General features: G+C 46.5%; 1 protein-coding gene across 2 annotated transcripts; it reads left to right on the forward strand.

Moving 5' to 3' along the window:
* Positions 1–1,584: 1,584 nt before the first annotated feature.
* Positions 1,585–24,631, forward strand: SLC25A18 (solute carrier family 25 member 18). Of its 2 annotated transcripts, XM_054035522.1 has the most exons (10): positions 1,585–1,708; positions 4,647–4,766; positions 9,688–9,810; positions 12,503–12,558; positions 14,266–14,356; positions 15,499–15,617; positions 16,812–17,004; positions 20,128–20,282; positions 21,275–21,350; positions 21,978–24,631. In XM_054035522.1, the coding sequence occupies exons 2-10, from the start codon at positions 4,744–4,746 to the stop codon at positions 22,117–22,119; spliced, it is 978 nt and encodes a 325-aa protein (XP_053891497.1). In that variant the 5' UTR covers positions 1,585–1,708; positions 4,647–4,743; the 3' UTR covers positions 22,120–24,631. The 2 variants fall into 2 exon arrangements, with proteins under 2 accessions (XP_053891497.1, XP_053891507.1); XM_054035532.1 differs by lacking the exons at positions 1,585–1,708; positions 4,647–4,766 and having other exon boundaries at positions 9,758–9,846.
* The last annotated feature ends 441 nt before the right edge of the window (positions 24,632–25,072 follow it).

Raw genomic sequence — 25,072 nt, forward strand, 5'->3', positions numbered from 1 at the left:
CCACACGCATCCCTCTGATTTAAGCGTCCCTGGGGAGCTGCATCACACACACGCCTCCCTATGTCGGATTAGAGATTCCCTGGGGAAACTGATTCTTTCCCATGAATCTCTTAGCCAAGCAGCCACAGGTTCATAGATTTTAAACCCAGAAGGGAGCATTATGATCACCTAATCTGACCTCCAGCAGAACACAGGCCATAGATTTACAGTGATTCTTCCATCTAGCTCAACAACTTGTGGTGGAACTAGGGTGTATTTTCTAAGACAACATCTAGTCTTCATCTTTTGTCTCTGGAAGAATGCACTACAAAAAATGTATTTCAGTTTCTTTTTAGTAATGCACCTTTCCTGAAGGGGGGGAAATCTCCTAGCACAAAAATTACAATTCAGTGGATATAAGTCACTGGGAGCAGGAAAGCAACTCTCTAAGTGAGGATGAAGAGTTGTTTGGAATTGTAGAGGAGAAAGCAGAGGTTGCCCAGAAAGGCCCATGTCAGACAAACTGGTCACGAAGTGAGAGAGCCCCATCATGCACGACTCTCATAAGTGACTAGGGACAGCGTGGGGTTTGGGGACCAGATTTGCTGACACATTTTTGTTTATCCTACAGGTAAACCTCAAATATCTCTTAGGAATTCTCTACGGTTTGTTAAAGTTTGTTAACATCCTTCTGAAGCCATTGTTGCATAGAAGGCTGAGTGCTGACTGGATTGATTCCCTGGATCAGCTGACTAGCCCTTGAATATGGATACCAGGCCAAGTTTCTGTAATAAAGTGGGTAAAAGAAAACTACCTGTGGGTGGGAGAGACCTACATCTACAAGCATGTGAGGAGTTTCAGAGTAGCAGCCGTGTTAGTCTGTATCCGCAAAAAGAACAGGAGTACTTGTGGCACCTTAGAGACTAACAAATTTATTAGAGCATAAGCTTTCGTGGACTACAGCCCACTTGCATCCGAAGAAGTGGGCTGTAGTCCACGAAAGCTTATGCTCTAATAAATTTGTTAGTCTCTAAGGTGCCACAAGTACTCCTGTTCTTCATGTGAGGAGTGTAAGCATCAAGGGCTGAAAGAATTGGTTCCTGTGGAACAAGAGGGAATGACTAGGAGCCATGGGATGAAATTAGAAAGAAAAAGGGAAGGCTGAATATCAGGGAATGCTTCCTGATGGCGAGAGCTGTTTGACTATGAAACAGTCTCCGAGGGGAAATGGTGGAAGCCCCATAGCTAAGGACATTTAAAACTAGAGTGGGGAAAGCCCAAGCCAGCAAGGATAGGGACTGACTGGTCTAGCAGGTCTGTGGTTCTGTTAACTGAATGATTATAGCCTGCCAGTCGGGTGGGGCTCAGCAAAGTGGAAGGAAATCCAGCCTTTGTTAGTCTAAAAACCTGTTTTAACTTTAGGTTAAAAACCTAACAGGCCTTTTTGTGTGAGATGTGCCCCTCCTCCACCTATCTGTCCCCACCCAGAGGGAAAGCTCTGGCTGGAAGGGACCAGGAGTGACTTATTTCTCAGGCTAAGGGAGGAAAAGCCAACCAAACAGAAAAAGCATTTTTACACTGCTTAAAAACAATGGGAATTTGTGAGCTGTCCCTTAAGCCAGGAATGGGGTTTGCTTGCTAGTGGAATCCAGCTGTGAGTCAGATATTTGGGTTTGGAAGAGGAGCAAGGACAAGGAGAAGGGAGAAAACTGATGGGTCAGAAATAGAGGTAAGTCTCACCTCTTTCTCTTCTGACCCTATAGCAGTTCCATCTGTGCATCAGCCCAACACATTCACACACAGATGCTCCTGATCATTCATAAATACATGTTTTCTGGGTAAGTCACAGCCCGAGGGTATCGAGAGGACTTGCCTGAAAGGCACTCTGTGCAGTTCTAACCCAGCCTTGGGTCTCCTTAAACTCCTGGTGCCACTTGGATTCGTAGAGCTTCAGAAATGCTTGATGGTGCTGTAATCTGGAAGTTGGGTTTCTTTTAGATGTGGGTCCAAGCTGCAGAGTTCAGACCTGGATCTGAACTTCCCCAGAGTTCAGAGGTGCTGATTCAGGCCTGTCTCTGATTTCTTTAGTAATATATGGAGAGTAGATTGCTTCACAGAAGGGGGCTAGCACATTCTACATTGTGCTCCTTCTGTGGGGTTTTTTTTTTTTTTGGTCCCTGTCAGAATCAGCTGCCCCAAACAGATCAGGGTGCAGTCTAGAAAATAACCTACCAAAGTGTGCCTCACAGCATGGGCTGTTACCACTTTGGGAGGAGGGTGATAATGGGAGTTAGAGAAGTAGGAACTGGACTGCAGTGTTGCCACGCTCACTATTTTTATCATGCATCTTGTGATTTTGGGTTTTTTTCCTCATGCCCTGGCTGTTGGAGTCAGGGTATTGCCTGACAATCTGTCAGCTTTCATTTTAAAAATCAGGGAAGTGTCTAGCCCTCGTGGCTGTGAAGAAGAGCTTGAAACACTAGACACTCTGCCACCTAAAGACAATTAAAAAGAACCCCAAACTTTTTTTTAAAACTCTCATGATTTTTAAGCAAATCTTGATGATTATTATTTGAACCTTGGGGGTTGGCAAATCTGGGTCTGGGCGTCAGCAGAGACTGCCCAAGGCGAGTCTTGACATCTCGTCATCTACAGCATCATCCCACATGCTGTGTAACCTGCTTTGGGACCGAGAAGAATGTACAATGGCCGCAGGCTCTAGCTTTCTGTTAGGGGATTCTTCTACTCCATGCCCACGCTCTAGATCCATTGACATTTGAACTCCCTCGCTGCCAAAATATCAGACTTTGTCCCCACCCAGTCAACACACAGTGTTTGTGTGTGTCATGCCATTCCAATGAGTCACAGCTCCCTGGCACTGTCCTGCCCCTGCAACCCTCCCCCCTTCCTTCAGGTCATTGCATAATGTGACCGGGGGAAGGGGGGCGGTAGGGGAAGTATTGGACCTAGAGTGCATCTTCTCCCTGGGCCCTGTGTTGGCAGCAATCAGCTTTGTGCCACATTGCCTGCTATTCACCTATTCCCTGCTAATTCAGGGCCCCATCCAGTGGCAGGGCCCACTTTCCAAAGGATCTTCCCTTTCCAGTCCTCTCTCTTGTATTCCCCCTGCCCTCCCCGGAAATCCCAGCACCACGTTGACCCACTCTCTAGCTGGCAGTGATTGGTGTCTGCTCCCCCAGGAGCCATGCAGTGCTGCTTTAGCATTGATCAGAATAAAGCTTTTGCACAAGAGATCTGCGTTTAGAACAACGTTCGTTTCAGATCCTGCCTCCCTCACAAACCAGCTGGGATCCCAGGTCAGGAGTGCCATGCATTGACAGAACTGGGATTGGAGGAGGCTGGGAGTGGCCCAGCAGGGGGTGCTGCAGGGCAGGGCTGAGGTGCACAGGGGAGTTTGGAGGAAGGAGGAAGCCGGGAGAAGGCCTGCATGCCCTCTGCCTGACTCCAGCTACTGCTATTTTTTAATGACAAGCACGAAAACTGCCTATACTCGTTGAAAAAGAAAGCGCACGCGCAAACAACTGGAAATGGCCATGATCTCAGCCCTGGATTCAAGCCACCTTCTTCAACCGCTCGCATATCTGGGCCGTCCCGCTGGCCCCCGGCACCTTGTGCTCTGAGGGCAGATATGCAGAGAATAGCCAGGTGTTGGTGTCCCTAGAGATCAGGCTACAGAGAGCAAAGGTTCTGCTCACTTTATCTCCTCTTCCAACCCCACTCACAATTCCAGGCTGCTGCTGCCTTTGTCTGCCTTTCACCCCCTTGTTTCTTCCATAGCACTCTGCAGACAAGGCCAAGCTAGTCTCAGGAGGAGACATCCTTTACTGTGAATCTTGGAGCCGGCTGTGGCTTGGGGAGGGGACGGAGGGGGGGACACCTCATGGTCTTTCAGACATGACTTTGTACCTCAGGGATTCTTTTGCTCCTTGCTTCTTACAAGAGACAGAAGGCCTACGACAGGGGAGCTTGTGTACCATCTGTTCAGTGGTTCCTCAGCAATCCTGTTGCTAGGATAAGACCAGCTTAAAGAGCTACGGCGAGCTATCCTGGCAACTAGAGATGCTCTCAGGCCCCACAGAGAGCTGTCAGAGCAACTGGAATAATAGGGCTAGCTGTTCTGTATGGCTCGTCCATCTTGGGGGGTTGTATGTGACTCTTCAGCCCCTTGGCACTCAGCATGAGATTAGACCTTGAAGGTATCTCAGGTGCAGAATTAAATCTCACCTATCCAGGGACTAGGGCAGGTGTAATTTGGGCAGGAGGGAGGATTTCCACAACTGGAGAAAAGAGGGGAATGTTTTTGTGGTGAATTGATTTAGAAAAAGAAAATGGTGGCTGTTCGAAGCTGCCCAGCACCTTGGGATGTTAGGCATAGGCCGAGATCCACAAAGGGATTCAGGCACCTAAATCCCATTTAAATCAATGAGTGCTAGATGCCTAAATCACTTTGAGGATCTCGGCCTCAAATGGGTAGAGTGCAGGTGAGGCAATTGTATGGTGCGTGACAAATTGGGAACCCACTGATGTATGCCATGGGCTTGTAATAGATCACATGTGGTAAATACCAGAGACAAGTGTAGCATATGCCTGTAGATATTAAAGCACGTGGCAATTGGTGCTGTAAGATCTGATGTTCTATCCCCTAGCTGAACAAGGCAACCTCTTTCAAAGGGAAGAGCGTCTCTGTGGTGAAAGAATCCCCCTGTGTCTGCAGCAGTCAAGGAAGAAGGCCCTCGAGGAACTATGGGGAGCAAGAAGAAGATAAGGTCAGTGCCATTCCCACAGTTTCTTACCTTTCGGGGCATAATTCTGGCCTCTGGCTAAACTGCTACTGGTTGTCAGTTGCAGCAGTTGGGAGTCAGGTGGGCCTGGTCCCATCCAATTGGTAGATGGAGTATGAGATTTCCCAGGTCCTGATTTCTTTGCATTTACACAGAGCTTGGTTTTAATTCACCTGTAAGGACCTAAGAGCATTAGCAGTAGACAGGCTAATCCTACTGCTTGTTGCCTGATTTTATGGGAGGTTAATAATATTGTTACATAATATAAGTTATAGGCTCGCCAATTAATCTGATCAGAAGATGATACGGTTCTTGTCCCAGAATCGGGCTACATAGAATTTCCAGGGACCTTTGGGATGTATGACAAGGAAACTCTCACTGAGAACAAAATGCAGCCTTAAAGCCTTTTATTGAGATAAATGGAATAGTAATCAAATAATAAATAATCAACTGATTACAAAAGCAATAATGTTCTAGCAGTTTGTGTGGTATTGTATACTATAAAAGTTTCTCAATTAATATACTCAAACCCTTCCTTGGTAACCTGGTGATAAGAGACAAAGGATTAGCCTTGCCTCTGACATGCCAAGAGAGTTCGTTGGTCCAGGTTCCTCAAGTCTTGAGGGAGAGATGAAGAACTTAGAAGAAGCTAGAGCTAAACGCTATAGAAAGACCATAGAAGCTAACGTAGAGTTTACTTAAAACAAGTAAGAACTAACAATGACGAACTAACAAAACAAGCTGAACCTTCCCAACATGGTGGGTTGCTCCTGTTGGGAAGGAGGGCCTGATTCCTATGTGCCCTCCTTCCATGTCCAATCTTAACTTCCTCACCCACAAAAATGTTAGGGTCCGCACTTATTCTATAGGCTGGCATGTTCATGTGTATTAATGACATATTCGTAACCATTAGAGACCATTGGCTCATCCTCACGTCCGTTGTTTCTGTTCTAACCGATTACACTGCTCTACAGCCAAAATGCTTCTGAAATAAATGTAGTCAAGCTTTACTAATTCTGGGTCACGGAGAACAAAAATGATGCTTAAAATTGTTGATTGGCTCTAGTTTTCAAGATATGCTATTGGCTCAATATATACGACCCTTGACTTGGGAATGCCGGAGGATAAGTGAGTTAATAAAGGGAAGGGATCTCAATTTAAACCAGAAATGACTAAAATACATCTTTGACTGGATCTATGAATAAATCTATGACTGGGTTTGGACAGTACTTGCTTTTTAGGCAAAACAATGAATGATGCAATCTGAAGCTGGTATTGCGTCATACGTGATATGAATTGCATCATATTATTCCTAGAAGTCATGGATGATGCAATCATAACAAAGCTTACATCACTCTGCTGAACAAATTGCCCCATATCAGCTCTAGAAATGATACAGTGTCGTGCACTCTTATTTGTCAGTGTTTGATTTTGCAAAGGGACACATTTCTGTTTAGCCAAAGTGAGCAGAGATGCCTCGTACTTGTGTGAACAGTGCAGATAACTTCTGCTATGTTTGAGATGAAGTGACTTTTGCGTCACAAAAGCGCAGTATAACCACTATGGTTAAGAGAGCCTATCACCTTTATTTTGGCTGCAAAATTGGAGATCAGGACAAGAGGTGGGCCCCACACATATGCTGCAACACTTGTGCAACAAATCTTCGCCAGTGGTTGAACGGGAAAAGGAAATCTATGCCTTTTGCAGTGCCAATGATTTGGAGAGAGCCAACAGATCATACCAGCAATTGTTACTTCTGCATAGTGCCTCCAGTTGGGAAAGGTGTGTCAAAGAAGAAAAAGTGGACTGTGCATTATCCAAACATTCCATCAGCTATACGCCCGGTACCCCACGGAGAAGGACTGCCGGTTCCTGATGCACCAGAATCATTCTCACTTGAGTCAGACGAGGAAGAGGATGAAACTTCTGGTCCTGAACCATCAATGTCACAGGACCCACATTTTCTCCCATCCTCCTCCTCTGAACCACACCTCATAACACAAGGTGAACTGAATGACCTTGTCAGGGATTTGGAACTACCCAAGAGTAAGGCAGAGCTGTTGGGCTCCAGACTACAGCAGTGGAATCTTCTGGCAGGTGATGTGAGGGTTTCCATGTTCTGTGACCGTCAAAAGGATCTTGTCCCATTCTTCTTCATGGAAGGTGATCTTGTAGCCTGCAACAACATCGATGGTGTGATGGCAGCCCTCAACATCGTTCACGATCCAGATGAGTGGAGACTGTTCATTGATTCATCGAAGACGAGTCTTAAAGCTGTTTTACTGCATAATGGCAATGTTTTGCCATCAATTCCAGTTGGTCATGCAGTCCATATGAACGAAACCTATGACAACATGAAACAACTTTTGAGGTGCATAAACTATGACCAACATCAGTGGCAGCTTTGTGGCGATTTGAAGGTTGTTGCTCTCTTGCTTGGTCTGCAGACTGGATACACAAAGTACTGCTGTTTTCTCTGTGACTGGGATAGTTGTGCAAGAGATTCCCACTACATCAAGAAAGATTGGCCACTCCGACAGTCATTGGCGCCTGGGAGGAAAAGTGTTCAGCATCCACCACTTGTTGAATCAAGGAAGATTTTGTTACCACCCTTACACATCAAGCTGGGTCTGATGAAGAACTTTGTCAAGGCCATTGACAAAACACAAGCAGCTTTCAAGTACCTCTGTGGAAAATTTCCAAGGTTAAGTGAAGCTAAGATAAAGGAAGGTATCTTTGTTGGTCCTCAGATTCGTGAACTTCTTCGAGATGATGCATTTGACCATGCACTGCGTGGCAAGGAAAAGACGGCATGGAAAGCCTTCCAGTTAGTGGCAATAAATTTTCTCGGAAACAACAGGGCAGACAACTACAGGTTGTTGGTGGAAAACCTCCTCAAGGCATACAAAAGCCTTGGTTGCAACATGTCACTAAAGATACATTTTTTGCACTCTCATCTAGATTTTTTTTCCACTGAACTGCAGAGCAGTGAGCAACGAGCATGGCGAGCGATTTCACCAGGACATTGCAACAATGGAGAAATGCTGTCAGGGCAAATGGAGCCCATCAATGCTTGCAGACTATTGCTGGACAGTGACAAGAGATGCTCCATGTAATGAATACAAGAGACAAGCCAAGAAGCGCCGAGTAGACACTGAATAGGACTAAACTATGTACATAATAGTTTTTTGCCTTTTGTTTCATAATAAATTTTATTTATATAACACTTTTGCTGATTTTTAAAGTGTTACATAAACAGGACAGGTGAAATATTATCATGTAAAGCAACCAGAAACACATGAAAAGACCTAGGTTTACGATTTAATTTATGATTAAAACTCTACTATCTACACAATATACATAGACATAAAATGTAAAAACTTAAATATCTTAGAAACAGTAGCCAATCAGTTGTTTTAATTGTCATATTTGAATTCAGCACATCAAAATACATAATAAATAGCACATTTTATCTCTGAAGCAGACGACTTCTCAAAAATTGTAGACCAGTGTTATTTCCATGTTCTTTGTAGTGTATCTGTTAAGTCTGACAAAGGCCATGAACTTAGGTGGCCTTACCTACCAACTTGCTTTAACTTGCCCACTTATCTATGCGAAAGATCACAAACATATATACTAACTTGTCTTAGGTTAAGCTACAGAGCCTGCAGCCATTGTAGGTACCTTACGTTACAGCTAAAATAATCTAATACTAATTGATAAACCTATTATAATAACAAATAACAAACCTATAATGTAACATGGTCAAACTCATAAGAAAAGATATATATGCACGCAAGCAGGCTAGCTCTATAGGCTATTGTCCCAGCATCTCCACCACCTCTGGGACTTCATAAGCAATCCAGTTCTATTTCACAGCTTTGCTTGGGCTAGTTGTGTGAGGTTGTCGGGCCATGTTACTTCAGTGAGTATGTTGCAAGGAGGTGGGACCATAAAAGGCACCTCGGTGCTCATTGAGCTCTGCAGTCTGTGTTGAGGTGGTTGGCTGACCACCTTCCCCTTTCTTCCTGGGAAGGAGATGTTAGCCAATCAAACTGCAGAATCAGTCCACTCACTAGCAATCTTTCCCAGCCCATCCAGGGAGCTCTTCATTAGACTGAGGAAGAGCCTGGCCCGAGGTTTGGTGGATCCCTGTGTGAAATCAGTTGAATAGGGGCTCAGGTCGGCTCCTACTGCCTGGGCTGTGCATGTGCAAAGGGCTTGGTAGCTGATTTGGGTGGAGGAGGGCTTGTCACAAAAGGGTGGGGTTGCAGCTGCGGGGCCTAACTGTGCTAACTACATGGGAAATCAGGAAGCAGCTGACACACTCTTGGTTCCCATGCTCTGGGGATGGGGTCAAGAAGAGCAGCAGTCCTTAAAAGGGGTACGGCCTTGTGCAACGTCCCTATTGGTAGTTGCGCAGGGCTGACCTTCAGGTATCATTCATTCTTTCTGTTTGTGGTTGAGATGTTCAAAGCTGCCAAGGAGGTTTAGCCACACAACTCCCATTGAAAGAATCTGAAGAAATCCCTTGGGCAGCTGTCAGTCTCCACTCTTTACTCTCCGCTGTGTCTGTCTAAAGTATTTACATGGGCCCGTTACCACCTCACAACACAATCTTTAACGTATTTGTCCTCCCCACACCCCAGTAAGGTAGGAAAATGCTATTATCCCCATATTACAGATGGGGAACTGAGGCATGAAGAGACAAAGGCCCAGGTTTTTAAAGGGATTTAGGTGTTGCTGTGCTCAGCATCACAGCACCTAACTGATTTAGGAGCCTAAATCTCCTTTTCAAAAGGAATTTAGGCCCTTAGGAGGGGATTCAGGAGGGATCGGGGGCAGGGCAAGCAGCTGTCATTCTATTGTTGAGAGTGAGGTGTTGACCTCTCCCTTCTCATTTCAGTGTTCCAGCAAAGTTAATCAATGGAGGTGTGGCCGGGCTAGTGGGAGTGAGCTGCGTCTTCCCAATTGATTTGGCGAAAACCCGTCTTCAAAACCAGCAGGGACAAGGAGTCTATACTGGAATGTATGTGTTCTTAGAACCCCCCAGGTGGGGGCACTAGTAAGTGAACATAAAACTGTCCCTAATCCTCCCTGCCTCTCCCCCCCCCCCCCCCCCCAACAATGGCCTGGGTGGCTGGAGCTGAAGACCTCTTCCTCAACTGTCCCTGTCGTTCATTCCTCCTCCACTGAGACACGAGGCTTCTGCTCCCAGCTGACTCCCCGTCGTTTTCTTTTGTCAGGGGATCCACCAGCTAGCTCAGTCATAGGGCATTACCACCGGCAACAATACATCTTTGATAAGAGTTCCTGGGCCCCAAAGTGGGTTCTACTCTGCATTTGGCTGGAGGCACAAGGATGGGCAGGAGAGGAATGAGGCATCTCTAGGATCCAGGGTGGTGAGATAAGAAAATCATGTAACCCAAATCCCTCCACAAAATAAAATAAAATATAAAAATTCCTTATTAATAGACAAAGGACAGAGAGGAACTCGGTGGGGGGCTTGCAGAATAGAGTTGTGCATGTATGACTGAGCATATGTGGCTGTCCTGTGGCTGTCTGTATCCTGGGAATGTTTGCCTCTCCCCATCCTCTCCTCTCTCAGACATGTTCCATGCTGGGAAGTATTTCTCTTGAGTTTGTTCACTCATGTTCCAAGAGCCTCATCCTGATGAAACGGGCAGGGCAAGTCTGCACTGCTCTGTACAAACTGCCAGCTCTCAGCCTCCAGCAGCCCTCAGGGCCCTGCTGCCCTTCCCTGGGAAATGCTGCTTTCCTTCTCCTGTTGATAAGGGCAGAGCTGAGATGTCTTAAGCCAATAGTTTTCAAACTTTTTTTCTCATGACCCAGTTGAAGAAAATTGTTGATGCCCGCGACCCAACGGAGCTGGGGATGAGGGGTTTGGAGTGTGGGAGGGGCTCAGGGCTGGGGCAGAGAGTTGGGGTGTGGGGATGAGGGCTGGGGGGGGATGAGGGGTTCAGGTGCAGGGAGGGGGCTCAGGGCTGGAGCAGGGGGTTGGGATGCAGGAGGGGGTCAGGGCTCTGGGCTGGGGGTGCAGGCTCTGGGGTGGGAGTGGGGATGAGGGATTTGGGGTGCAGGAAGAAGCTCCGGGTTTGGGGGGGCTCAGGGCTGGGGCAGGGGATTGGGGCACGGGCTTACCTCTGGTGACTCCCGGTCAGCAGCGCAGCGGGGGTGCTAAGGCAGGCTTTCCTGTCTGTCCTGGCACTGCGTACCGTGTTCCCGGAAGCAGCCAGCAGCAGGCGTGCCTCCTAGGCGGAGTCACGCAAGTGGCTCCACACAGCTCTCGCCTGCAGGCGCCACCCTGCCCCCAGCTGTGAATGCGGAGCTGGTGTTCTGGGCAGGGGCAGCACACGGAGCCCTGTGGCCCTCCTGCCTAGGAACCGGACCTGCTGCTGTCTGCTTCCGTGGCGCAACACGGTGTCAGAACAGGTAGGGACTAGCCTGCCTTAGCCGGGCAGCACTGCCTACGGGACTTTTAACGGCCCAGTTGGTGGTGCTGACCAGAGTCGCCGTGACCCAGTGCCTTCCATTCCATGATTCAGGACTGTCTTAAGCTACCAGTGCTTCTGGGACTACAAACAAAGGAAAAGAAGGAGGCCCTACAGGCTCTGGACGCTAGACGGTGTTGGAGGGCAACAGAATTGATTAGTTAGTGAATGCTTGTAATGCACTATGAAGATGTGAAGGGCTATCCAACTTTATTACCACCCTCCCCTGGAAATTTTAAATCCTTGCCCACTCTGCAGATCAGGGTGAATTCCATTAAATAACATTGTTTCCCTACTTAAACCCACCCCCAAAAGCAAAAACCTCTTTTCCTGACGGGCAAGAGAAGTTCTAAAGGGTCAGAACTGTAGCTACAACTGTTTTTAAATACAGTTGTTGTTAATAGAGGTTCTAGCACAATTTCCCTGAACAATGGGCGGAAGAAGGTTTTTTGTCCTTGAGAACCCTGCTAACCAAACTGTGCTATAGAGCAGTGTCATGGCCCCTGTGGGGGACGGGGGGAGTGGGGTCACAAAAGGCAAATAAGGGGATCACAAGGTGTTGAAAATGTTATTACAATCTAAAGAAAAGAAGATCTTGTTCCCCCACTCTCTGCACACTCTTACACTTCAAGGTCAGATATTCTCAGTCAGTCCCCCGAAACACACACACACATGAATTATCTTAGCTTCTTATTACTTTTTACACTTTTACAGTCAATGTAAGAGGGGCTGTGGAAAGTTTTGACTTCAAATAAGGGATCTCCAACATGAAAAGGTTGAGAAACATGGAGTATTTCTAGAGTATCCTCCAGCACAGTCTCTATAGCATGATTTTATTATAACATTTTACTATTGGTCAAAGTATCCCTGTCCTGTCAGAGCCATGCTAGCCATTTCTGTATTTAAATATGGTAGTAGCTAGGATAGTTCTTTTCCCAGAATGGGACTTCTGTCTTGTTTCTATCTATTCCCTCTACAGGAGCTGCCAAAGGGTGGTGGGCACGTGTGTTTGCATGCACATACTACTGCCCTGCGTGGGCGACTCTCCAACCTGCTCCAAGTGTGTGATCATGTTGCCCCCTAATGGCCTCTACCTTTAGAAACTGTGAACTCTAGCTCTAGTGCAGCTAAAAGGGTTGTTAATAGCAAACTAATGGCACAGTCCTGGGGCAGCAGCAACTCACCCCATTTCTCTCTCTCTGGTTCCAGGCGGGATTGCTTGGTGAAGACTCTGCGTTCAGAGGGATTCTTCGGCATGTACCGAGGTAGTCTCTGTGGGCACGTCAGGGGCCCCTTTGCAGTGGATTGGCCCATTGTGTCAGTTACAGCCTCTCAGCAGAAGCGCATACTGCCACCTGTACGCCTCTTCTCAGGAATAGAGGCATTATTTCAGACCCAGCTGTCCCTGAGGCATGCAGTCATTGCTCTCACTGAGCACAGCTGACAATTACTGACAAGAGAAATACTGGCTCAAAAAAAGGAATCTTTCAGAGAGCAGTGGAAATGATCAGAGGCAGGGCGATATGAGAGAGAGAAATTAAATGATGACCAGAAAAGACCAGTTGGATGCTCTAATTTACCTTACTAGTAGGCTTGACAGAATTTGATTTTTATTTATTATCATTTTGACAGATAATATTGATGTTCCGTTGTAAGCATTTTTAGACTTTTATTCATTGTATTTATTTTGATTTAAATTGTGAAACATTAGGGGGAGGTCATACAATAATTATGTAATAACAGTAGCTGTTGAGATTCAAGCAGTTAGTTTTATAATCATTACAACACAAATAGTCATCATCGCATGTCAAAATATATAAGTAAATATCCTTAAATCAAACTCTTAAGTTCTCAAGCAGCATTTTTCTTACTTTGCCTACCTGTACCTTTCAATTATCGATGGAAATATTTTTTTGTCTGTTTGTGTGTACAGTGAAATTGAAGTTTACTGAAACTTACCAATAAAAATCTAATCCTTTCAAGCCTACTTAGTAGGAACAAGAGGGTGCTTTCTGGAACTGAAAGACAAACCATTTAAAATGGATGAAAGCAAATACCCGATACCCTTCTACCTGATCTGTAATTAGCCTGTAGAACTTCCTGCTGCACAATATTATTGAGACCACTATCTTAGCAAATTTATTTAAAAGGAAGACATTTATATGAATAAGAACAGCATCTACAGTTACACTAGTTAGGTTAAAAAGTTACAAAGATGTCAGGCCTCATGCTTCAGAGCATAAAGTGATCGTCAAGCGGGGTCAGAAAGGAATTTCTTCCCTTGGTGAAGCACTTCAGAATCAGGCAATTTAGAGGGTTGGCATCTTCCTATGGCATAGCTTACTACTGTCGGCAGAATGTTGGAGTGAACGGAGCATTGACCTGTTGTGATGTGCCTGTTCCTAAACTCCAGTGAAAACAAGGGCAATGGGAAGCCTTATCACTCTGTTAACATTCCTCCATCCTAATATAATCATATAGATTATTTTGTAAGATAGAGATACTCTCCTGTCCGAGCAGGCCCCAAGGTCCCTGTGCACTTGTAGTGGGAGTCACCAAGGGCTTTTCACATTTGTCTCAGGAGTCCCCTCCCAATGCTAAGCATTTAATTCTGAGGACTACAAGGTAGGGCTGAGTGGAGCTACTGCTGCTCCATAGGTCACAGTTTGAGTACACTGCTGTCCATCAAAGCACTGGGTCTCGTATACCATTCACAATCCCTCCGCCCCTGGGCTATCCTGCCCCTGTTCCTGGTTCTGCCTCCATTGCAGTCTCTTTGAAAGGCCCCTCTTCCCCTGCCCTTGGACGCTGTGACCAGCTGAGACCTCAGACACTCGCTGCATGGAATCATTTGCACATGAGATGTCTCTCTTCCCCATTCTTACTTTGGGTAATCAATGTGGGAGGGATTTTTAATACATCATGGAATGTGACTGAATTAACCCTTTATCGCCCCTTCTGTCCTTGACCAGGGGCCGCAGTGAACCTGACACTGGTCACGCCAGAGAAGGCAATCAAGCTGGCAGCCAATGACTTTTTTCGACAGCTGCTGTCACAGGACAGGTATGGAGGAAATATCACTGTCTAGTTTTGGCCCTTCAAAAATTTCTACGTGTATGTATGTGTGTGTATGGGTGGTGGGGGGGCAGTATTTGTATGAAGCTATAGACAGACATTTAGTTTTGGGTGTGCATATGTGTATTTGTGTAATTGTGGGTGTGTTTCTATTGGGGTCTGCATAGTTATGCAGGTGTGTAGCTTTGTGTGCGGCTGAATACCTGTGGTTCTGTGTGTACAGTATGTGGGTGACTAGTATGTGTGCGTGTCCAGGATCATTATAGATATTTTTTGTCATCTTCTGAAGTATCTGATACACAGCATTATCAGAGACTAGGAGGACCATTGATCAGTTCCTATGGATGTGTGTAGGAGTATATATCAAGCATGTGTGGGTGGGTCTTCGTATGTCTCTACAGTAGAGAGGATCATAGAAATTAGAGATGGAAAAAACGGTTAAATGATAAAAGTCCAGACTCCTGTCAAGGAGGGATATAATACCTGTATTCATAAGGGATAAAAGCAAACAGCTGATACCTTTTTATCGAATATTAAAATTAACTTATGGAACTCACTGCTGCAGGATGTTATTGAGACAACTATATTAGTAATTTTTTTAAAGGATGAGACAGGTATATGAATAAGAAAAGGATCAATAGTGTCTAAGAATACATTAGCTAGGATGAAAAATTATAAAATTATATTCTTTAAGACATTGAGCCAGTCATCAGCTGGGGTCAGGAAAGAATTTCCTCCCTTGGCACAGCAGTGCAAAATCAGGGGTGTTTTAGGGGTTTTGTGCCTTCGTACAGCAAAGGTCACTATTGTAGGCAGGCTGTTGGAATAAAGACAGCATTTTTGCGTGGGTGCGTATGTACCTGCATACTGTGTGGGGAGCACGTGGATAAGCAAGGAGGTGCGTGCCTGTTTCTATGTGGATATGTGGCACAGCATGTCTAGTCTGTTTCCTTATAGATCAGGATGCAAGTCTAAGGACTCAATGCGGAGCTGTCGTGCTGGGGTGGCCTGGCAGCATCAAGATGCAGCATGAGAAGGCTGTGTACCCCCACCCCCCCAGATAGCTGTGTAAATCTGTTTGCCTGTCTCTCTGCTGTGCATTCCCTTTACTTCTGTGTTGTTCCCGGCAGGAAGGAGTTGACGCTGGTGAGGGAGATGCTAGCTGGCTGTGGAGCTGGGGCCTGCCAAGTGGTGGTCACCTCCCCCATGGAGATGCTGAAAATTCAGCTTCAAGATGCTGGACGACTGGGTTAGGCCCTCTTTTTTGCATGGCGGGGGTGGGAGTGGACATCCAGATTGTTGCTTTAGGTTCTGCAGTAAATCCCTTTGTCACAAACTGCTTGAGATCCCGCAGGTATCATAGTGAGATTTGCATTCTAAAGGGGCTGAGCCCTTGATGCTCAAGAACAGGCTTGTGCAGTCCCCACCACCTCGATATTTGCTGAAGGGGAGCGCACAGGGACCCCTGTCCAGCCTCTCCCAGTAAGCAGTACCACAGGCAATGACATGGGGAAACTGGCTGTGAGAAGAGATCGCGACTCCTGCAATCCCAGCCTCAGCCAGCAGTGATTATAATTTAAGTGTAAAGTGTAATTTGGATTTAAAAACAAAAGAAATCCCTGGGGAGAAAGGTAGAAATGCAAGACTCTTTTACCTGTTCAGCTGTCTGTGTGAATGTTCAGGATCTAATTTCTGGACTGGTACAATAGACTAGTAATTGCCTCATGCTCCCATATTGGGATCTGAGTTCAAACTCCACCTTCAGTGTTTTACTGTCAGGCTGGTTGTTGGTGAGTACATAGAGGTTACTCTCTCCATTCCTTGGGGTGGGTTGAGGGGGGTGGGGAAGAAGTGGTTGGTTCTGATGCTCTCAGGACTGCTAGAGTGATTTGGACTGGGAAGCCCTAGTTGGCGACACAGAGAGTGACAGGATGGTGGTTACAGCTGGGTGACATTTTTTCAGCATTTTTCAGGATATTGAAACTATTTGCGAATTCGGGTTGAATTTGGCAAATAGTTTTGGCTGGAAAAAAAAACATTTATTTTTGTAGAAATGTTTTGTTTTGACATTTTTGAAACAGTTACCATTTTGCAATGAAATGTGGAATTTTTGAAACAAAATGTTTTGAATCGACCCAAATGAATTTTTCTTTTTCTTTTTCATGTTGACAAGAAAAACCGAGAACAAAGACTTTTCTTTTGAAACTAACCAAATTGTTTTGGATTTTTTCAGGTCAGCCATTAACCTGCAAAATCAATTATTCTCTCAGGACTAGGTGTTCTCACCTTCTGGGCAGGAGTGATCTTTCGTTGGGGAAAGGATCTAGGGGCAGGTCACCGGGAAGCCAGGCAGTGACTAGGGGGGAGGGGTGGTTGCTTAGCAAAGAATGAGGGATCCTTTCTCCCTCCAAATACCCAATTCCTCTTTCTTGTTTGTTTTCAGCTATTCATCAGCAAAAGGTTTTGGGAACAGATGGACCACCGGCTCCCTTCTCCCAGCCCCCTCAGGACAAACCTTACACCACTGGCACAGCCTCAGCATTCAAGCGCCCCTCGGCCACTGTGATCGCCAGTGATCTTCTGAAAACCCAAGGGCTAGTGGGACTGTACAAGGGACTGGGAGTCACCCTGCTCAGGTGAGAAGGGGAGGAGACACAGGGAGTGATAAGTCAGTATGGGAAACCAGTCCCACCCTACTCCAAGGAGGAAGGGTGGGGAACCTCCTGCAAACCAGGGGCTTGTAATCGGTCCCTCCCTCCTTACTGCATGGTTTTACCATCCGTTCCTGAAGGACTTGCCCCAGCCACCTGGCAAACAGGAGAGGAAAGCTGTATCAGCAGTGTGGCCTAGTGGATAAGGCATTGTACAGGGACTCAGAAGACCTGTTTCTATTCCTGACTCTGCCACTGGCCTGCTGGGTGAGCTTGGGCAAGTCACATCAACACACTTTTCCGGTCTGTAAAAGGAGGAGGATGACACTGATCTCATTTGTGAAATGCTTTGAGATCTACTGATGAAAAGTGCAACATACGAGCTGGGTGGTATTAATTATTATATCTGTATTAAGGAAATTCTTCTCTGTCAAATCAATCACCGTATCTAGTTGTCTTTTTCATTTTCCCCTTCTATTACTGCAAATTACGGGTTGACAGTCTCCACAGAACAAGTCCATTTTACCCTCCGAGCTGCCATTAAAGCAGTGACCCAAGAAGTGCTAACCAGAACTGGGTTGATGGGGCGACATGCAGCTCTAGAGGCAGTTCATGCAACTCCCACTGGCTTCAGTAGCATCTCAGAGGGTCACAACCAGGGCCGGCTCTAGGATTTTTGCTGCCCAAAGCAAAAACAAGTTTGGCCGCCTCCCCGTTCTTTAATTACCCCACCCCTGGCCCTGCCTCAACTCTGCCCCTTCCCCAAATCCCCAGCCCTGCCTCCTCCCCCCAGGCTCTCAAGCCTAGGAGGGAGGGAGGGAGGGGGAGCAGCGGCGCCCGCGCCGCGGCCACTCGGAGTCTCCCCCCCTCCCAGGTTTGAGAGCCTGGGAGGGAGGGGGAGACTCCGAGTGGCTGCGGCGCGGGCGCCGCTTCTCCCCCTCCCTCCCAGGTTTGAGAGCCTGGGAGGGAGGGCGAGTAGCGGCGTGCGAATCAGCTGTTTCGTGCGCCGTGGCAGCAGCAGCGGAGGTGAGCTAGGGCAGCCGGGGCACATTTTTAGGGGTGGCATTCTGGCGCCGGCCATGCCGCCCCTAAAAATGTGCCGCCCCAAGCACCAGCTTGTTTTGCTGGTGCCTAGAGCCGGCCCTGGTCACAATATAGGACCAGAGCTGGCTGGAAAATGGAACTTCCTGCCTGCAAAAAATTGCAAGTTGTCAAACATTTTTCATCCTGAATCGAGACAAAAAGTCAAAACCTTGAAATTTCTTGTGGGAAGAAAATTCCAAAATATTTCGGAAGCATCAAAACGTTCCTGCAGGGAGAACATTTCTGTGTTCCCAAAACAAAATATGCTTCCTGGAATCCCCAGCTCCTCTGGCTGCCTGCTTGGCTCCCCAGAGAGCTGGACAGCCTGCCCACCTGCCAACTGGGGGCAGTCCAGGGAGACAGCCACCAGGAGGGAAGCCTGGGGAGACAGCTGCTTGCAGGACTTGCGAGCCGGGCAGCCCACATACCCACTAGGTGGGCTACCAGCTGACTAAACCAGGGATCTCTGGGAGCCAAGCAGGCAGGCAGCCCAAGAGCTGGAGAGCCCCAGCATCCCGCCAGGCCCTGGGCACCTTGACTCCTTGGTAGTGCACTTAGTTGGCACAGGGTAGCTGACAGAAAACCAGGCAGACTGAAGCTGGCTATCCTGCTTGGCTGGTTTCCATTGAAAGTTTGACAGAATCAACACTTTTCACTGAACGTTTGGATTCCATGGAACCAGCATTTTCTAAGGGAAGCCTGTTCTGTAGGAAAACGTTCAACCCGCTTTATATACGAGACACCCCTTTTGTTCAGGCCTGTAGGCATTGCAGTCCCTTGGCATTTAGTCCACTGTGTAGGTGATGTGAGGGCCAGTGGAATATTTTTTTAGTTGAACTGATCTAGCCCATGCAAAGTGCACCCAGATAGGATGGGGGCTGGGCCATCAGAAATGACTGGAGCGATATTTCATTAGTGTTCTTACTGGTCAAACTGAGTGACACGCACAGAGTACACAGGCCTCATCACGGGGAGCAAGTCACGTAGAAGAGTGAATGTTGTTCCTTTTTACAGTGTGAGGTGGTGGTGTAACCATGGCTGGGAAACGGGGTTTGGGTGGGGGGTGGTGTTAAATAGGACTTTTTCCCTGACAATGTCCCTTCAGCAGAGTCCCTTCTGCTATGCATAAAGCAAAACCAAACCAAAGGGACTCCTGGACTGCATGGAACATGTACCTGCAAGGATGACTTTGGTTTTCCCAGTTTGCTCTTTTGGCTGAGATTGGTGGTGGCTATGCTGGTAACTTTCCAGCTCTGGAGGGGACCTTGGGATTCCTGTTGCTCCCCTGCTCCCCCGAAACCTTGTTGAGAAGTATGCTTGACCCAAGACAGGGGCCTACATCTATCTCTTCTGCGCTTTTCTGAACTCTCTGACTCAAACACATTTTGCTCGCTCGGTCCAAGCTGTAGCTTAGGGCTAAACACCTTTGCCTGGTTGCTTTATAGCATTTTAACGCCTCTGTTCACCAGTTTTCCCCAAATTAATGAAAAGCAACTATTGCTTGTAGTTTATTTAACTGAGGGGAAATCCTTTGATTTGAACCTTTCTCGGGGAAAATCTCCATTTATTTCAACACTTCAGTTCTAATGGAACACAAATAATTTTCCTTTCATAACCTTCCAGACCAACCTTCCTTCCCCCACCTCAGCAGCAGATGCTGAAGCTTTCTTGCCAAATTCTGCTCCTCTCCATACCAATCGGAATGTACACTCCACTCTGCACTCACCTGTTCCATTCCCTGGACAGATCAATTTTCACATCAGTCAGGAGACTCTTGACCTACAAACTGCAGCTGTGTCTCATCTCAGAGTCACTAATGCCATATTTCAGTGAGGATGAGAGCTTGGTCCCCATCTCCTCCCTGACAGATAGTGATGTGACCCACTTTGTACAAGAGCCTACAGGGGTAGGATAAGAGCGAGCCTGTGCCTTTTGCCTCACCTCATGTCAGAGGCCAGGCTCCCAATGCAGTCTGTGGTATTGGTCTATGTTGGGTGTTTATCTAACTCTTTCCCTTCCCAACAGGGATGTGCCTTTTTCCATTATCTATTTCCCACTGTTTGCCAACATCAACAAACTGGGACAGAGGCACTCTGAGGAGAAGGCACCCTTCTTCCATTCATTTGTGTCTGGCTGCGTGGCGGGATCCGTGGCTGCAGTAGCAGTGACCCCTCTGGATGGTGAGTATCGGGGGGCAATACAGCCAGTCCTCCAGAGAGGAATGAAATGAACTTCTTTAAACTCAGGTTGTTCAGCCGCTTTCATACCACAGTCCCACATTTGGCCAATCTCCCCTGGTGGTTCTCAGGTGCATTCCTTTGTGCGAGTCCTTGTGGTGTCTTAGTGGTAGTGACACAGGAATTGGTGGTGCTGGTGGCAGACCAAAATTACTACAGCAACTGACTGAAGACAGCGAATAGGTTCAGGCTCCAAAACCCCTGCTCTCTCACAACCCTCACCTCTTTGCTGAGGACACTCGTACAACACATGACTCACAAACACTGTTGGTGGTGAACTCTGAGGACATAGATCCTGCTCTTCAGATAACTGCTGCTGAACTCCCTGAAGGCCTGCTATTTCCCACATATGCAAATGTTGGCAACTTCCTGAGGTTAGGGACCCCACTCACAAGAACGGCAGATGTTGCTCTTGAGGGTCGCATCACTATTCTTTAAACAAAACATCCTTGTCAACATCATCTGATTGTTGTACACATGGTTGCGTTTTCCCCAAGGCTGGCTCCAGTCAGAGAGCTAAGACCCTGGAATCAAACCCTGCTGATTCTCCATTTTCTTGATGAATAACATCCATCTTCTGAGCGCAAGAGAGCTGGTTGAGAGTCCCCTGGAAGAGGTTACATATCCAAACAAAACTAACCCAGTGAGCACTTTGAGGCCTCTCCTCTTTCCATCACTTCCTGGTTGTTTCCTCTTGCGGTTCTCTCAGATTCACACCCACATGCATCCCCAGGGATCATTCATGTAGCATGTGGCTCAGTGATTAATATTAGCATCTCTCCAGCATGAAAAATCAGGATCTAACAAGAGGGGCGGTAACTCAGATATGTGGTGATATTTTCCAGTTCTGTACTGACTTGTTACGACTCTTGTTGTGAACTCTGCCTGGAGAGGATTTTTTAAAAAATGTTTCTTTTCCATTCCATGCAATTTAGTTTTAAAAACCCGAATTCAAACGCTCAAGAAAGGCCTGGGAGAGGACACCTACAATGGAATCATTGACTGCGCCAGGTAAGCCAGAATATTCCCTTGCTGCACGTCTGGTGTATTACTGTTCTGTGTCACCCTGTCCAATTGCCATTCCATTTAGCCCCTCCTTACTGTGACAGTGGATTACTTGGAACGCGCCACCCCCCCCCCCCCCCCAACACTCCTGCATAAATCCCTAGAGGGTCTCCTGGTGGGAAGAGTCTAGAGTTAGATTGGATTAGAGTTTCCCATGAGCTAGTGCTCCTGCTCGATTCTCTACAGTAGCTCCTACACGGACTGGCTGGTACAAGGGTGAGTTCCCACAACATACCTGACAGTACCTCATACTGAAACAGCCTGCAGGGGGACTATTAAACCACGATGGATGCGTAAGCCAAGTACTTTAAATAGCTGATCTGCTGGGAGAGGATCACCTGGTTTATAACTTGTTCAGAGGAAATATACAAGGAAAATGCTTAGACCATTTCCTGTGGGCCCAAGGAGCTTCCCCTCTGAAGGATTGCTGGGTAATCCATTAAAAACCCTGGCTTTGAGTATGTCTGGTTTTTAATTTAAGAGGATTGCAGGTCTTGGTTTGTAAGTAGCAACTGTCTGAAATGCTGCTTGTCTAGCCATCTAATTTTTTTTTTTTTTTTTTTAAATATACAGGAAGATCTGGACACATGAGGGCCCTGCTGCCTTCATGAAGGGAGCAGGCTGTCGGGCCCTGGTTATAGCACCTCTCTTTGGCATAGCCCAGGGTGTCTATTTTATTGGCATTGGTGAATATATCTTGGGATATTTCCACTAGAACTTGTTCTGGCTAAATCAGGCCTGGCTGAAGATCGCACACAAGTTTACTCCCCACTTCTGCAGAACTGGATTTGCCAGAAATGGACAGGACCATGTTGTAATCATTTCTCTTATGGACACTGGCTGTCAGATATATTATGGCTCAAATTTCCTGCTACTTTCATACATCCACTTGACGTTCTGCATGCTACAGCTAGCCCCTGCCCATTTAAACACAGGGAAGAATGATTTATGTATCCTTACTTGTTTTTCCCAGGATAGTATAACACAACAGTTTGTCCTTTGAATGGCTGTGTGTAAGCAGAGATTCATTGTTTTGTTATAGAGTTGATCTCAAGGATTGTTTGAGGTCAGAGGGTCCTGTATGACTAAAGAGGCCTAGAGAGGACTCAGCTCCCTAATGACCAGTTTACCCATATATGATCTGCAATCTCTTGTCCAGTATCTATCTCGCTTTGTTTTTAAATGCATCACTGTTTGCTTTGCTTGAGTGAGTTCCATCTAATAGCCAGAGGGGGTTCAAACTCACTTGTTCCAGCAAGCAGTGTCTGAATGTAAACAGATGAGTCACAGCAGTCAGAACACAAGGGTGTAAGTGTGAAACAGTTTTGTTCCTTCTATGCAGGGTCAGAATGCAGTGGGGGGAGGTGAGGGGAGAAGGCAGCAAAACTAGAAAGACTTAAAGCTTAGGTGTACAGTAGTTACAATTACACAGAAATAAAGACGAATACAAACCAAATGTCAATTTTATAGCAAAGCATTAGGGGTTCAAAAACACTATGTGCCAGCTGAAGGCATCCAGCAGCTGGGTGTGTCAAAGCCATTTCTGGACCAGTTCTTGCAAATATCAAAACTGCGATAAGCACCCTTGCAAAAATTGCTGAAGGTTAGCATTCTGGTGCAGGGCCTGCATGGGGGAAATTGTTCTATAATGGGAGTATTTCCTTTGGAAATGGAGGTAGAGGGCAAGATAAAAAGAAAAGACATTGTAACCCTGGGTTAAGTATTTTTCAGGATTCAGCAATGCAGGATTTTCATTGTTTGATGTGCAATTTGTGTAGCGGAGTGAGGCTCAAATCTTTTTTGTACACCGTTTGTAAAGCAAGAAAATAACTTTTAGTTCTGCCTGTGATATGAGGGATAACACTTTATTTTATAACTGTATCCCTGCAGCCTGCTAAGCAGCATATTCATGATGGCATAATATGAAAGCCTTATTACCACTGCATGAAAGTATGGTTGGCTGAGTTTCATTTACAGGACTAAACATATGGCTAGGAGTCAGGAACTGTGTGTGCTAAGCATAGCTGTGCAGTGACTTACCTTGTGGAACTGGGCAAGTAACCTTGGTATATTTCACTCCACAATCTGTACCCTAGGGATAATACTTAACATCTCATGCATATTAACAGTTAGTGTTTTATAAAATAGGCCCTGCCAAGTAGATGATGCAGGGAGGATTGCTGTATTACTGTAAATCAAAGCTGCACCATGCTAGCAGCAGGAGAGACTCAGGCCTGGTCCCCACTAAGTCCCCACTTCGGACTAAGGTACGCAAATTCAGCTACGTTAATAACGTAGCTGAATTCGAAGTACCTTAGTCCGAACTTACCGCGGGTCCAGACGCGGCAGGGAGGCTCCCCCGTCGAGGCTGCGTACTCCTCTCGCTGAGCTGGAATACCAGCGTCGATGGCGAGCACTTCCGGGATCGATTTATCGTGTCTTAATCAGACGCGATAAATCGGTCCCAGAACATCGATTGCCTGCCGCCGGACCCTCCGGTAAGTGTAGACGTACCCTCAGGTTAGAAGCAGCTGCTTTTCTAGCTAGGTTATTTGAGACCAGCCCACCTAAGTGCTGAAGTGTAGCTGCTTAAAGAGTGAAGTTTTTTAAACTCCAACTGTGGAGAGAGGCAGGAGTACATCTGGCAGAAGAGGCTGATGCTTTTACAGCTAGTAAGCCACCCTTAACACTGGCTCAGTCTAATTCTATCCGTCCAATGCCAGAAGGGGAGCTACTGCCTCACATTTAGGCTGGTCCTAGATTCCCTTAGTCAGAATATTAGCTTAAATGTTAACAGTGCTAATGTACTGACAGAACTTCTCCATCAGTTCAACTTGCAGCCGTGACAATGCTCTGAGACTCAGATTTTTATCTTAAGTGTATCAAAAGTCAATCAAAACCAAATGTTAGTAAATACCACTTGGAACCACTTAAATATACCGCCTGCTCTTCCTGGCCAGAGCAGTTATTCTGTGCATATTACCTCTCTACTTCTTCTGGGAAAGAAAGTTCACGCACTCTAGTCTAATAAGCTCATTTGTTTATGCCGTCCAAGCTCTATTTATAGAATGTGGAGGCCTCCGCAAACCAGAGAATCCAGCTGATTGAGTAGCATTAGGGATGGTCTCCGTTCTGAGTCAATACTTGAGCTTACTCGCTAAATGGTGTATTATGATCCAGTATTATGTTCATATTTCTACTACCTATTAAACTACTACAAAAAGCTAGTTCTGCAGAACAAAGTATTTGCTGCTTATTGCTAATTTGATAACTGCACTGATTACAAGAGTATTGTATTAAAGGTACTTTTAATTACTTCTGGAAGAATTCTGCACCCCTGTGCAGTGCAGAATTTTGCAGAAATTAAAGTTGTGTGTGCAGAATTTCCTCTCCCCCCACTGCCCCCAGAAATGGGCTGCAGAGATGTTAGTCACCACTAGGGGCCACTGCACTCAGCAGAGCCCAGCTCGCAAACAGAAAATAAGGCTAGGGAGAGGGAACTGAAGGGTTCCCAACAGTTGCAGTTCCCAGCATGCCCTGAAGGAAGGTGGTGGCATGCAGGAAACTCTGTGCAAGCCCAGCATCAGGCTGTTTCTCCCTCTGGGTACCTGGGCTCCAGGAAGGTAGGGGGTGAGTGTGCCTGGGCTGGGGGGGCAGCAGCTGGGCTC

The sequence above is a fragment of the Malaclemys terrapin genome, chromosome 1 (genome assembly GCF_027887155.1).
Source record: "Malaclemys terrapin pileata isolate rMalTer1 chromosome 1, rMalTer1.hap1, whole genome shotgun sequence".
In the NCBI taxonomy this organism is placed as follows: domain Eukaryota; kingdom Metazoa; phylum Chordata; order Testudines; family Emydidae; genus Malaclemys; species Malaclemys terrapin.